At 43.3% G+C, this 14,646-nt stretch overlaps 1 protein-coding gene across 7 annotated transcripts in view; it reads right to left on the bottom strand.

The window, feature by feature from the left end:
- The window catches only part of LOC129834353 (protein MTSS 2-like), a 71,902-nt gene extending 64,086 nt beyond the window's left edge, over positions 1-7,816 (bottom strand). For 2 of the 7 annotated variants that reach the window (XM_055899263.1, XM_055899261.1), the window contains exon 1: positions 7,215-7,816. In XM_055899263.1, the coding sequence (XP_055755238.1) occupies positions 7,215-7,283 (69 nt within the window). In that variant the 5' untranslated portion in view covers positions 7,284-7,816. The remainder of the gene's footprint in view (positions 1-7,214) is intronic. The other 5 variants (XM_055899264.1, XM_055899262.1, XM_055899266.1 and 2 more) reach the window with 4 other exon arrangements.
- Between the last annotated feature and the right edge of the window lie 6,830 nt (positions 7,817-14,646).

A 14,646-nucleotide genomic window follows, 5' to 3' on the forward strand; every position in this document is an offset into this window, starting at 1 on the left:
CACAGTTGCAGTCACCAACGCTCTGGATAACCAGCTCTGCTAGGGCGAGTAAAATGGTCAGTGAGCTGTTCTCTCATTTGTGTCTGGAAGTAGCTAGCAAGCTAGGAAGCGTTAGCCAGTTAGCTTGGGAGCTTGACTGCTGTTGTTAGGACAGAACGCTAAGATCAACCCTACTCCTCGGCCAGAGCGTCCAGTGTGCGCTCTGAACGCTCCGAGAGCAAAACTCTCTGAATTTACAAAACGGACAATCTGACAAGTTTAAGGGCGGGGCTATAGCTTAAGAACGATGCTGGAATGAGTGTAGACAAAGAAGAGCTCTCCAGTAGGTGTACCAAAACATTCAAAGGCCATTTTCTCAAAAGTGAGGTTACAAGTTTGTCAGCATTCAAAGCAGAATTCCTTTCCCATTGTTCCTCAACTGTAGTGTATGATATACAATTTTCTAGCTCTGAGTCTCTACTTTTATCCAATGTAAAAAACACAATTTCAAATGTTGATACATAAGACCCGAATCGAGCCGGTCGGTCACAAATAATCTCTGGATCCAGTCTTCTCCATCCCCTGCACATCAATACTACCAACTCAGTCTCCGTTGCTGCTCCACACCAACTAAGCAGACTTCCGGGTTCTCTACAGATACACATTATCCAAGGATAGATACACAACTATACACCTTATGTTACTTTTACATCATGTTGGTAAATCATTGCTCTCTAATGACATTAGGATACAGGCAGCACGTTGTTGTCAGATGAAACAGAAAGACTGTGTGTTGCATAATTTATGAGGAAGAGGATCTTACTAAGCTAAACATAGTAATAGAAACGAAACTATCCTGCCCTGCCTTTCTGCCATGGGACAAGGTTGATCATAGACTCATTTGATGCCTTTAGAATTTTAAAATATGTGAAAACATTTGCTCAATTTTCCTGAACTTGACCTTACACTTCCCAGACATCAAACAGATAAGGTAAGACCCAATGCTCCCAATCATTTCTAGTTCCTTTTTGTTTCTTCAGCCATGAAAAAAACAGGGGGATGAGGATAGAGGGGAGTTAAGGTACCCAGAGAGATGACCAGTGGAGGTTGATGCCTATAGGTGTCTGACTGGCTGGGGCCTGGGCTGCTCAATGTGTCTAGGTAGTGTCAAGTCCTTCCAAGCGCTTGATAAAAGTAGCAGGTTTGGTTCAATCTTATATCCCCACCCAAGCAGTACATCTCACTCACTGGTGTGAATGAATGATGGAGAGGGGAAATAATCTCCCTCTTCACCATTTACCACAGCAGCCTGAAGCCTTGCAGAAATGAATAACAGAAATCACTTAATGAGGCACAGCTTCTTCCTCCACGTCTGTCTCTCCCTCTCCATCCCTGTCTCACTCGCAATATATCTGTCTGTCTCTCTCACTTTGTGCCTTTCATTCTCTCTCATATGCTCTCTCAATCTTTCTTACTATCATCTCCCTTATTTGTTCTAGTCATCCATCTTAGCTCTCTAACTCACTATCTCGCTCTCCATCCCTGGTCTAGTTGTCCCAGGTCTCCACAGTTGTATTTGTGCGGTGGCTGTGGTTGCACCACTCAGCCTAATTGAAATGGGAGTCTTCACTGGAGGTTCTCTGTGTGACTGACTGCCACCACTCTGAAATACTGTATATAGTGGCATTAAAACCTGTTTGGGCTGCAAGCCCGAAATCGGAACGAAAATGACAACAGCTGCAGGGCGCGAAATTCAAAATCTATTTTTTAAAAATATTTAACTTTTACACATTAACAAGTCCAATACAGCATTTGAAAGATAAACATCTTGTCAATCCAGCCAACATGTCCGATTTTTTTAATGTTTTACAGAGAAAACACCACATATATTTATGTTAGCTCACCACCAAATACAAAAGTGGACAGACACGTATGAATATGATTATGATGTATGAATTATGATTCAAGTAGCATGCACAAGCCAACCGAAATAAACTAAAACCAACCTAAAGAACCCAGAAAAAACTACCTCAGATGACAGTCATATAACATGTTACACAATAAATCTATGTTTTGTTCATAAAAAGTGCATATTTTAGCTATAAATCAGTTTTACATTGATGCTACCATAAATGCTAACACATAGCTACAGTCTGAATCCAGACGGGAGTAGCCAGAGAAAATACATACACCAACGTCGGCTACTAATTACACCTCATAAAACATTTCAGAAAAACATATGGTGGATAGCTAATGAAAGACAGATATCGTGTGAATAAAGCCAACATTTCCGATTTTTGAAGTGTTTTACAGCGAAAACACAATATATCGTTATATTAGCTAACAACATAAGCTAGCATAAGGCAGCACTAGCATAAGTCAAGCGCTAGCCTAGCACAGTTAGCCCAGTTAGCACAGCACAGTTCGACAGATATATGAAAAAGCATCCCAAATTGGTTCCTTATCTTTGTTGATATTCCATCAGAATGTTGTAACGGGGTCCAATGTCCAGTAGAGTCTTTAGTTGGGTTCCAGAACGAACTATTTCCCTCTTTGGTTAGCAAGCACAATAGCATTGCGGCGCTACTCTGTCTTTCTTCAAAAAATTCTTCCGTCGTATCACATCTAAAGTCCAGAATAAATTGCAATAATATAATTAAAGTATATTGAAAAAACATACTTTAGGATGATTTTGTGACATGTATCAAATAATATCGTAGTCAGAGATCATATTCACCGTTATCGACCTTCTTCCAGAAGCCGAGACCAAATTATGCTTCGCGCCCGGAATTTTTTTTTAACTGCGCAGGTCTCACAAGAAGGTGTGTTATTCAGTCCATGGACGAGATATTCGACAGCTTTCAATTCTCACTTCCGCATTACAGCCTGATGAAGGCGTGTGACGTGTTTCTACGGTCCTAAGTCTAATGGCCTTTTATAGACAAGGTCTTAAAGAGACACATCGCATTTTGGAAATCTCAATTCGGCTGGGAAAATGGCTGTAAAAATATTTCTGTTCGACTTAGAGAAACAATTCAAACCTTTTTAGAAACTATAGACTGTTATCTATCCAACAGTAGTAAATATATGCATATTGTAAAATAAAAAGTTTCTTAGGAGGCCGTTTGAAAATGTGCACATATTTTCCAGTTTTTTCAATATTCGCCCTGCAGCCATAACAGGTTTTAAAATACATGTGATTGAAAAGCAGGTAGCATTTTGTAGCACTCTCATTGGTGGGGATGGTCGCCGACGGCTGCCCATCATGCAGAGACAGGGGGGAATGCAGATGTGTCTTGTTGGAGGTCAGGGTGTCCTTAAGGACATGGGTAAGCATCAGCCTCCTTTTTGCCTGGACCCAAACCAAACATTTTCAGTAAGCCCCATAGTACAATCTAGGGGTCTAATGAATGGAAAACCATACTAAATACTTCTGGATGAGAGAACAGTGGATTTTGTTCCTCCAGTAGCCTGATTTTTTTTTTACAGAGCAAAAATATTGATTTGGCACAGTTTCTTTCCCCGTTCATGATTATCAATGCGCTGAGTGGCTTTACAGTCAAGAAATGACTGCGATGAGATGAGTTTGACAGGCCCGACAAAGCCTGCACTGAGAACCACTGGCACTGTCCCAATGTGATTTCTCAATCTGAAACCAGTCGATTCATCTCTAACGAGCCTAATGAGAGACAAGAGAACACATGCTCATTTAGAGACCCAGGGCCTTGCACGTCGTCATGGCATCAATGGCCCCTACAAAGGTATGATCATTTGGGCGAGCACGGACACTAGTCACGAGGATGGATGCCCTCTCTGGTCATCTGCCTCTCGGCCCAAAGGCAGTGTCCGGAAATGGGTCACAAGTGCAGCTGTTAACACGCCCTCTGAGCAATGCTGTGGGATCTCCCCAGGTTAGCCAGACAACACACACACACATAGTGCCTGTATGGGGTTGTCAAGACTATGCATGTCTTTTGGAAAGCACAAGCTTTGTGGTTCATCCCACATTCATCTGTTTGTTTAAGGATCCAACCCTTTTTTCCCAATTTTCACCTAAAATGACATACCCAAATCTAACTGCCTGTAGCTCAGGACCTGAAGCAAGGATATGCATATTCTTGATACCATTTGAAAATAAACACTTTGAAGTTTGTAGAAATGTGAAATTAATGTAGGAGAAAATGACACATTAGATCTGGTAAAAGACAATACAAAGAAAAAAACATGTGTTTCATTTATTTTTTGTACCATCATCTTTGAAATGCAAGAGAAAGGCGACCAAGAATGTGACCTCCTGTGCTTACAAATCAAATCACCTCCATCCTTGCTCCGTCACATAATAACAAGACATAGCCCTGAGGGATGTAGCCTACACTGCCAGACAGCCCACCCCCCTTCCTGTGTATGTAAGTCACACACACACATATAGTCCCGTCTGTGTCTCCTTAAAAGGGGATTACACCCCCCCCCCCCCCATACATTCTCTCTTACACATTATACCATACGGTGGGGGGGGGGGGGGGGGGGGCTCTCTCTGGAGAACAGAGAGGGAGACGGGGTTCTCTTTCATGTCATTGTGGTTGTAATGTACATTCCTTTCAGTGAAACATCCGACTCATGTACTGTATGCCAATTTCAGAGAGGCCTCCAGCCTCGCTCATCATGGCACTGTGCTGTATTGCACTGTACCATACAATTCAGAGGTGGACTGACTACATATAGTCGACTGTCTCTTTAGTGCAGTTGTGTTGCCAGCTATTGTACTGGGCATGTCTACTGCAGTGTGAACAAAGAGAAAGCCTGGTCGACCGAGCCAGTGATTCTAGGAGAGGAGACACACATGAGAAGTGACTGTGCATGCCCTATGGGAGAATCAATCCCCCTGCAACAATGGGATAGTGAGGGAAAGAGGGAGGGGGAAACATCCACCAGTTGAAACACTTTACTAGGACATGGATCAATTGCATGCGTATGTAAACGTGACCTGTCACACATGACAAGGAATTGCATTCCTCAATGAGTTAAGTCTATAGTGCATCATTCAACATTTTTGCTTTTCACTGCTCAGCGAAGAGATGTTTTGTCTTCAGCCGTCATGGGGGCACATATCAGCTGGAGAGGATAATCAATGTTCAGAGATCGCCTGACAGCACTGAATTTACTGTTAACTACTGTAACAGCATCACTAAACACTGCTATGTCTAGTGTAAATAACATCTTAAGCATAGCCAGCCATAAAGACACAAATAGCTGAGGCCCTCCTCGCATGTCAATCTCTGTCCAACAACAGGGCATCCCAGGGTCTCCATCCATGTCTGTGTGTGTTCTCCTCTCCTCTGCCAACAACAGCAGTCCTTGGAGAGGTGGGTCATTAGTGACAACATGAGGTTGTCTGGGGTTACATGAGAACACAGCAGTCAGCCAATGGCTTAGATCCTACCATGTGGCATCTCACTCTGCTGTGGGGACACCCACTGAAGACTATTGGGGCGGCAGGTAGCCTAGTGGTTAGAGCATTGGGCCAGTAACCGAAAGGTTGCTGGATAGAATCGCCGAGTTGACAGGGTAAAAATCTTTCATTCTGCCCCCGAACAAGGCAGTTAACCCACTGTTCCCCGGTAGGCCGTCATTGTAAATAAGAATTTGTTCTTAACTGACTTGTCTGGTTAAATAAAAGGTTAATTGTTTTTATATATTTTTTTTAAGACTACTGCAATGGCCAACCTGAGACTCAAAGTGACCATGGATGATGCTGAAGTTACTGTTTGACCCATATTTTATTATCCTCCACCATAGAGTAAGAGATCAGATGAAGACCATGAGAAATGTGTCTTAGATAATTAATGAGATGAGTGTGTCCAGGGAGAGAGAGAGAGAGAGAGAGAGAGAGAGAGAGAGAGAGAGAGAGAGAGAGAGAGAGAGAGAGAGAGAGAGAGAGAGAGACAGAGAGAGACAGAGAGAGACAGAGAGAGAGAGAGAGAGACAGAGAGAGAGAGAGAGAGAGAGAGAGAGAGAGAGAGAGAGAGAGAGAGAGAGAGAGAGAGAGAGAGAGAGAGAGAGAGAGAGATGTAACCATGAGAGAGGGGGTGTCACGGGTTCTTAGTTTAGGATGTTGTTCATCCGAGGTTGCAGTTTGACGTGTCCCTAGCTCCTTCAAAACCCTGTGATGTTCACACAGATAGATGGTCCGTGCAGGAATAATAACCATTCAGAACGCCAGCTTTACTTCAACATTATTCACATGAGACTGGGACTCGGATGACGTACCCTTGATGCAGCTTCGTGTTACTGGTAGTCGTGTTACTGGTTCCAAGTCAGCGCTATTATTTCCTGTTCAAAGAGGAAGACTGTCCACATACTAAGTATGCCAAATAATCTGTTGGTTAGTCACAGTCGTTGTAGCTAGGAGTCTAGCTCGCTGTCTTCTCATCTGGACCATCGCTGCTCTAAGAGCATCTTGATGTGACGCCAGTAGACTACCCAGAGAAGAAGGCCATACAGCAGGATAGGCCTACACCATGGGCCGTTCAGACAGACACAGTGGTGTGCACTGCTGGACGCATGATGGCTGTCGAGGTTCTCATGCTTGGCTCACACGGTCTCTTTAAAAATCAGCTTGGCAGAAAATCAATGGTGCTGCTTTCTACAAGAGGGAGAACATCGGCTATCTTTCTCACACAGCCTATAACAGCTGTTCCTCATCTACAGCGCGCAACAAATCACGGGGCATGTGAAAATCGCATGGTTAAATCTGACAGTTTATTAACATACATTTATTTTGTGTTAATAATTGCTGAATACATCCACATTTTTTCGGTCATAAATTATCCATATGGTTATAATCCATATCGTGTTCCGAATGCACATGCTTACCCTAACACACACATGGATTCATAGCCTACATGATGACTAGGTTTAACCTGATCTTTGCAGAGTAAACCAACGCTCTGACACACACCAAGCACATGCAGTGGTGATCGAGCAATTGGATTCAATTATAGTAGACGTCAAAACAACATTTCCAAAGAAATGACGCGACAAATGCGCAAGCCTTGCTGGGGAATGTCACTATCAAGTAGGTGCTGGCTGGGTAGGTAGCCTGTCGCCGCACTGTGACAGAATAACGGTTCCATGTCCTCGAGGGTGAAAACAAGCAATCACAAATGCTGGCAAATCATCCACTTCTGAAAATAATAGAAAATACATGTTACGAGCAATAATGATGCCCGACCTACCTTCATATCATTGACAATCGCCTGGAATAGTCCACCTAACGCCCCGCACTCCTTCTCCACCGTCTCCATGGTCACTAAATCCAGGGTTCACCAAATACGGACAGGGCACAAAACCCGTCCAAATGTATTTCCACGGTAGAAATAGCGATGCGGAGCCTTGTTCTTCTCTCCTTCCCTATATGTGCCCAGCGTGAAAGACAGGATGAGGAAGTTTGTTTAAATGAGAAAGGATACACAAATACCGTACAATTATTGTCGTCGACTGTCGGCTCGCTCCCCGTGTCCTTGGAACACCAAGCGAGTGATGATGAGAGAAAAGAGAGGTTGCTCTCTCTCCCGTCCCAGCTGCGGGTCTAGAGCCCGAGTTAGGAGGTAAAGCATGCAGAGGGCACCGCGATGGACACTCTCATCTTCGGATAGCAAGGAAAAATCGAGTTGTGTTGATGCGCGTTTATAGCTCCGGAGTGATCTATCAAAATGTGAGAGAGTAGGTTGGTGAGTAGGCCTACCAGGGGAGCGCGAGGCTGCCCGTGATTGGAGCAGAGGCAGTGGGGCTGCGCTGCGGAGTGAGCAGAGCCAGTAATTCGATCTATGGGAATTGAAAGGGGCCGAACAACTCTCTTGTCACATGGAGGTGGTGTTTGGTAGGGAGGGGTTATGCGTGCGGGTGCACGCGGGCGCGCACACACACACACACACACACATAGACAGACAGAGACACACTAGCCCATCAAATATTTCAGTGCGATAGGGGAGAAAGGTCAAATAGATGTATCTACCAGCAAACAATGGCATAGGGACGCATTTCTACCACAATGTCAATGAATGAGACACAGGGAATGAGAAAACATTATTTCTAATACAGAGGAGGATTGACTGTGTGCATACTGTGTGACCGGATAATGTTCTCTATCCAAGAACGGATGAGATGATTATAATATAGTTATGCAGTGGTATGAATATGAATTCAGATATTACACTGTAGTCTAATTAATCACGGTCTAATGACCAGGTTTGTCACAGATAGCATATGTTTGTTTGTTTAGTTTTAATAATCCAAAAAGCTATTCAAGGCCCCATTGTTTCGTTTTTTTTTAATTGATCCACAACAACTGAGCCATCACAAAGCCTTTCCCCAGCGCACAAAGGCTTTGTGATGGCTCAGCTGTTGTGGTTCAATTCATGAGAGCGTTTCACACAATATGGCTATTACACAACACTACACGATCAACAAATATGCTTTCTATTGTGTTTGATGAAAAAACAATAAAAAAATACATTTTTAAAAACAACTTGGTCATTAGACCGTGATTAATTAGACTACAGTGTAATATCGGAATTAATATTCATACCACTGCATAACTATATTATAATCATCTCATCCGTTCTTGGATAGAGAACATTATCCGGTCACACAGTCAATCCTCCTCTGTATTAGAAATAATGTTTGCTCATTTCCCTGTGTCTCATTCATTGGCATTGTGGTAAAGGCTTTGGTCTCTAGCCTTCCTTTATGACATTTAAAATCAAACACAACAATGCAGTTTTATTTTTTTAAGTAAGACAATTTTGGCAGTAAAAAATGTAATGATAAACTAAAGTTAAAAAAAAAAAGTTACACTTTAAAATAACAACGAGGCTATATACAGGGGGTATCTGTACCAAGTTAATGTGTGGGGGTAATTTAGGTAATATGTACATGTAGGTACTGTAGGGGTAAAGTGACTTTGCATAGATAATAAACAGTGAGTAGCAGCAGTGTAAAAAAGGGGGTCAATGCAAATAGCCATTTGATTAACTGTTTAGCAGTTTAATGGCTTGGGGGTAGAAGCTGGAGCTCCGTTACCGCTTGCCGTGCGGTAGCAGAGAGAACAGTCTATGACGAGGGTGGTTGGATTCTTTGACAAGTTTTAGGGCCTTCCTCTGACACCTGGTATAGAGGTCCTGGATAGCAGGAAGAATGGCCCCAATGATGTACTGGGCCGTACGCACTACCCTCTGTAGCACCTTGCGGTTGGATGCCGAGCAGTTGCCATACCAAGCAGTGATGCAACCAGTCAGGATGGTCTTGATGGTGCAGCTGTAGAACTTTTTGAGGATCCATGCCAAATCTTTTCAGTCTCCTGAGGGGGAATAGGCATTGTCATGCCCTCTTCATGATTGTCTTTGTGTGTTTGGACCATGATAGTTTGTTAGTGATGTGGACACCAAGGACACCCGCTCCACTACAGCCCCGTCGATGTGAATGTGGGCGTGCTTGGCCCTCCTTTTCCTGTTGTCCATGATTAGCTCCTTTGACTTGCTGACGTTAAGGGAGAGGTTGTTGTCCTGGCACCACACTGCCAGTACGCTGACCTCCTCCCTATAGGCCACAGGTGTCAAACTCATTCCACGGGGGCCGAGTGTCTGCGGGTTTTCGCTCCTCCCTTATACTTGATTGATGAATTAACATCACTAATTAGTTAGGAACTCCCCACACCTGGTTGTCTAGGGCTTTATTGAAAGGAAAAACCAAAAACCTGCAGACACTAGGCCCTCCGTGGAATGAGTTTGACACCCCTGCTATAGGCTGTCTCATCATTGTCGGTGATCAGGCCTACCATCGTTGTGTTGTCTGCAACTTAATGATGGCATTGGAGTCGTGCATGGCCACGCAGTCATGGGTGAACATGGAGTACAGGAGGGGACTAAACACGCAACCTTGAGGGGCCCCCGTGTCTAGGACCAGCATGGCAGATGTGTTGTTGCCTACGCTTACCACCTGGGGGCGGCCCGTCAGGAAGTCCAGGATCTCTTTTCAAGTGGAGATTTTTAGTCCCAGGGTCCTTAGCTTAGTGATAAGCTTTGAGGACACTTTGGTGTTGAACGCTGAGCTGTGGTCAACAAACAGCATTCTGACATAGGTGTTCCTTTTGTCCAGATGGGAAAGGGCAGTGTGAAGTGCAATAGAGATTGCGTCGTCTGTGGATCTGTTGGGGCGGTATGCAAATTGTAGTGGGTCTTGGGTTTCTGGGATGATGGTGTTGATGTGAGCCATGACCAGCCTTTCAAAGCACTTCATGGCTACAGATGTGATTGCTACCGTGCGGTAGTCATTTAGGCAGGTTACCTTGGCGTTCTTGGGCACGGGGACTATGGTGGTCTGCTTGTAACATGTAGGCTACTATTCAAAAGTTTGGGGTCAGTTAGAAATGTCCTTGTTTTTGAAAGAAAAGCACAATTTTTGTCCATTAAAATAACATCACATTGATCAGAAATACAGTGTAGACATTGTTTATGTTGTAAATGACTATTGTAGCTGTAAACAGATGATTTTTGATGGAATATCTACATAGGCATACAGAGGCCCATTATCAGCAACCATCACTCCTGTGTTCCAATGACACGTTGTGTTAGCTAATCCAAGTTTATCATTTATCACAAGTCCATTTATCACAAGTCCTCAACTGACAGCTTCATTAAATAGTACCCGCAAAACACCAGTCTCAATATCAACAGTGAAGAGGCGACTGGGATGCTGGCCTTTTAGGCAGGAATCAGGACAGTAGAATTATGGGCAGATTTGCCAATGGAGGGCAAGCTTTGTACTTGTCCTCTGGTTGCACATGTGACATGCTGGTAGAAATGAGGTCAAATGGATATACGTTTTCCTGCATTAAAGTCCGCCACTAGGAGCACCGCCTCTAGTTGAACATGATCTTGTTTGCGAATGTCCTTATACAGCTCATTGAGTGCGGTCTTAGTGCGTGCATCGGTTAGTGTTGTTAAACAGACAGCTACAAAAAATATAGATGAAAACTCTCTTGGTAAATAGTATGGGCTACAACTTATCATGAGGTATTTTACCTCAGGCGAGCAAAACCTTGAGACTTCCTTAATATTAGAGTTCGCACTCAAATAGACACAGACCACCACCACTCGTCTTACCTGAGGTTGCTGTTCTGTCTTGCCAATGCATGGAAAACCCAGCCAACTGTATATTATCCATGTCCTCATTCAGCCACAACTCAGTGAAACATAAGATATTACAGTTTTTAATGTCCCATTAGTAGGATAGTCTCGAACGGAGCTCATCCAGTTTATTCTCCAGTGTTGTGCATTCGCCATGTCGTGACTTGATTTTAACATTAATTTGAAGACTGTTATTTATCTAATTACCTAACTATGTGTCACGTTCCTGACCTTGTTTTCCTTTTGTATAGTTGTGTTTAGTGAATTGTGAAAAACTGAGTTTAAATGTATTTGGCGTGGATGTGTATAAACTTCCGACTTCAGCTGTATTTCATTTCAGTGCCAAAATTGTAATGAGAAACGCCATTATGAGCTCTGGCCATGACCGGTCAAGCTGTAAAGCCATGGTATGCAGAAGCTGGGGCCCCTGATACAGTGTTAAAGGACAGGGTCATGACTACTGAGTGCCCTCACTCTGAATGACAGACAGGAGTCAGGGATGGTGGGGCCATTCTGGTGTCCACTGAGAGCCAACAGACCTCTCTTCTCCCATGAGCTGGCAAGTCTCTCTCTCTCTGCCTCCTGCTCTCTCTCCTCTCTCTGCCACATTACTCAGCATGCCCTAAAAACACAGGCTTCAGCATCCAACGTCCACATCTCCATACAGCAGCTCAAGCATGGCTCTGCCTGTTTCATGTCCTTACTTCATTTCTTATTGTTTTTATTTAGTTTCATGAGTTTGACCCTTCGCTTTATTCTCATCTCTCCAAGTCTATTTTTCTCTACAGTATTCCATTGTGCTGCTCCTCTCCTCCTTCCGGGTCCACCCTGTATGGTTATGGGGAGCAGATGGACAGAGGGAAAAAAAGAGGGCCAGGGAGGAGGGTAAAGTGATAACATATTCTGCACATTCTATTGAAGTTTCTAACAGATAACACACCAGGGACACATGACAGTCAAAAAGACAGACAGAGAGCGAGAGAGAGAGGAAGTGACAATTAAGGAGTAAAGACTTGTCACAGGCCGCCTGTGCACAGTCTGTTGTAAGTATGAGGAGGCTGTCTCTTAAGATAAAAGAAATTCTCCAATACTTATGTATACTTTTAGCCAGTAGTTCTGAACGTAGCACTCACGAGCCAAAAGTGGTCCCTGAAAATTGCTACTATAACATATGTGCAGATATGTACACCACACCATTGCTCTCTCGCTCTGCTGTGTATGCATCTTGCTAGCTGTCACTCAAATGGCGAGGGGCTGAAGCTCATTGGCTAGAACTCAAATTGCTAGGAGTCTGGCCTAGTGGGGGGAAATGTAGGGAAAATGGCGCAGCACAGCTTTCAGAAAAGCTAGGGATTTTTGGCTAATTGAGGTAAAACAGCAATTCTGCTCATAGATTATGCATGAATGAACTACACATTGACACATCCAGCCCAAAGTGAGAGGTTTAAAAAATGCTTAGTAGTCGCCAAAGTACCAGAACGTCTTTAAGGAGAGGTAGGATGATAGGTAAATCAGATGAATCTATGACAGTAACAGGTTCATAGTGTTATTACAGTATATACACATTCATTTGTGGCATGTACAATGATGATAACCTGCAGGTAAACATGTTTAAACTGAATCAATGATTGTAGAGCAAAGAGTACAAAATAATATTGAACTAAAGAGATATAGGGGATTCCAACAGAGCAGCTGGTGTGTTGCACCGGAAAGGAGAGTGTTCCTGTGATATCATGCAGTGTCACAGTAAACCTTGAGTTAGAGGAAGCGTCCTTCCTCATGTCTGTTCCTTTTAGCAGATGATGACACGAGCACAGGAGCATTACAGGACCGGGACTAACATGAGCACACTTTGACAAAACTGTCACATCCTCCAAATAGAGACTTCGGGGGTTTCAGAGGGAGAATAGTTGTAATTTACGCCTGTCTGAAAATCTAATCAAAATGTATTGATCGCTTACACAGATTTGCAAATGTTATCGCAGGTGCAGCGAAAAGCTTACGTTTCTAACCAACGGTACAGTAATATCTAGCAATACAATAACAATACACACATAATCCAAAATCCTGAAAAAAACAAGAAATTAAGAAATAACAGAACAAGCAATATCAGAACAAGCAATGTCAGAGTCTGGAGTATGCGGCTATGGAACCCTGACCTGTTCACCGGACGTGCTAACTGTCCCAGACCTGCTGTTTTCAACTCTCTAGAGACAGCAGGAGCGGTAGAGATACTCTTAATGATAGGCTATGAAAAGCCAACTGACATTTACTCCTGAGGTGCTGACTTGCTGCACCCTTGACAACTACTGGGATTATTATTATTTGACCATCCTGGTCATTTATGAACATTTGAACATCTTGGCCATGTTCTGTTATAATCTCCACCCGGCACAGCCAGAAGAGGACTGGCCACCCCTCATAGCCTGGTTCCTCTCTAGGTTTCCTCCTAGGTTTTGGCCTTTCTAGGGAGTTTTTCCTAGCCACCGTACTTCTACACCTGCTTTCTTGCTGTTTGGAGGTTTTAGGCTGGGTTTCTGTACAGCACTTTTGAGATATCAGCTGATGTAAGAAGGGCTATATAAATGTATTTGATTTGATGTAAATGGTGTGTATAGACAGTATGTGCATCTTTCCCTTTCAAGAATATTCAATACGTATCTAGATATATGCGCTCCAAGACGATACAGGAACGATACATTTTAGTTTGAAACGATTCGGTGCGATTTGGTTTGATACGAGGAACAAATCAATGCGATTTGGAACAATGCGATACAATTCGATGCACTAAAATGTAATGAGTAAACATATTCCTTTTCCATTGTAAATTAAAATCTGCTGCTGATGGAGCTCATGAGCTGGATCTGTCTGAGCTGACTTCTATGTGTGTGTATGTGTGTTGAATGGTTCAGACCAGTGGTTCCCAAACTTGTTATAGTCCCATACCACTTCAAACATTCAACCTCCAGCTGCGTACCCCCTCTAGCACCAGGGTCAGTGCACTCTCAAATGTTGTTTTTTGCCATCATTGTATGCCTGCCACACACACACTATACAATACATTTATTAAACATAAGAATGAGTGTGAGTTTTTGTCACAACCTGGCTTGTGGTTAGTGACAAAGAGCTCTTACAGGACCAGGGCACAAATAATAACATAATAATAATCAATAATTTTGGTCTTGATTTAGCCATCTGAAATATAAAACCTTATTTGTTCATCGAAAATGCTGAATAATGAGAGGTTAATGAGAAGGATGTGTTTTGAAAGGATGTTGGGTTGTGTCGGAGAGAGTCTCAGTCTTAAACTATTTTCCACACACAGTCTATGCCTGTATTTCGTTTTCATACTAGTGAGGGCAGAGAATCTACTCTCACATAGATACGTGGTTGCAAAAGGCATCAGTGTCTTAACAGCGTGATTTGCCAAGGCAGGATGCTCTGAGCGCAGCTCAATCCAGAAATCTGGCAGTGGCTTCTG

The sequence above is a fragment of the Salvelinus fontinalis genome, chromosome 35 (genome assembly GCF_029448725.1).
Source record: "Salvelinus fontinalis isolate EN_2023a chromosome 35, ASM2944872v1, whole genome shotgun sequence".
Taxonomy (NCBI): Eukaryota; Metazoa; Chordata; class Actinopteri; order Salmoniformes; family Salmonidae; genus Salvelinus; species Salvelinus fontinalis.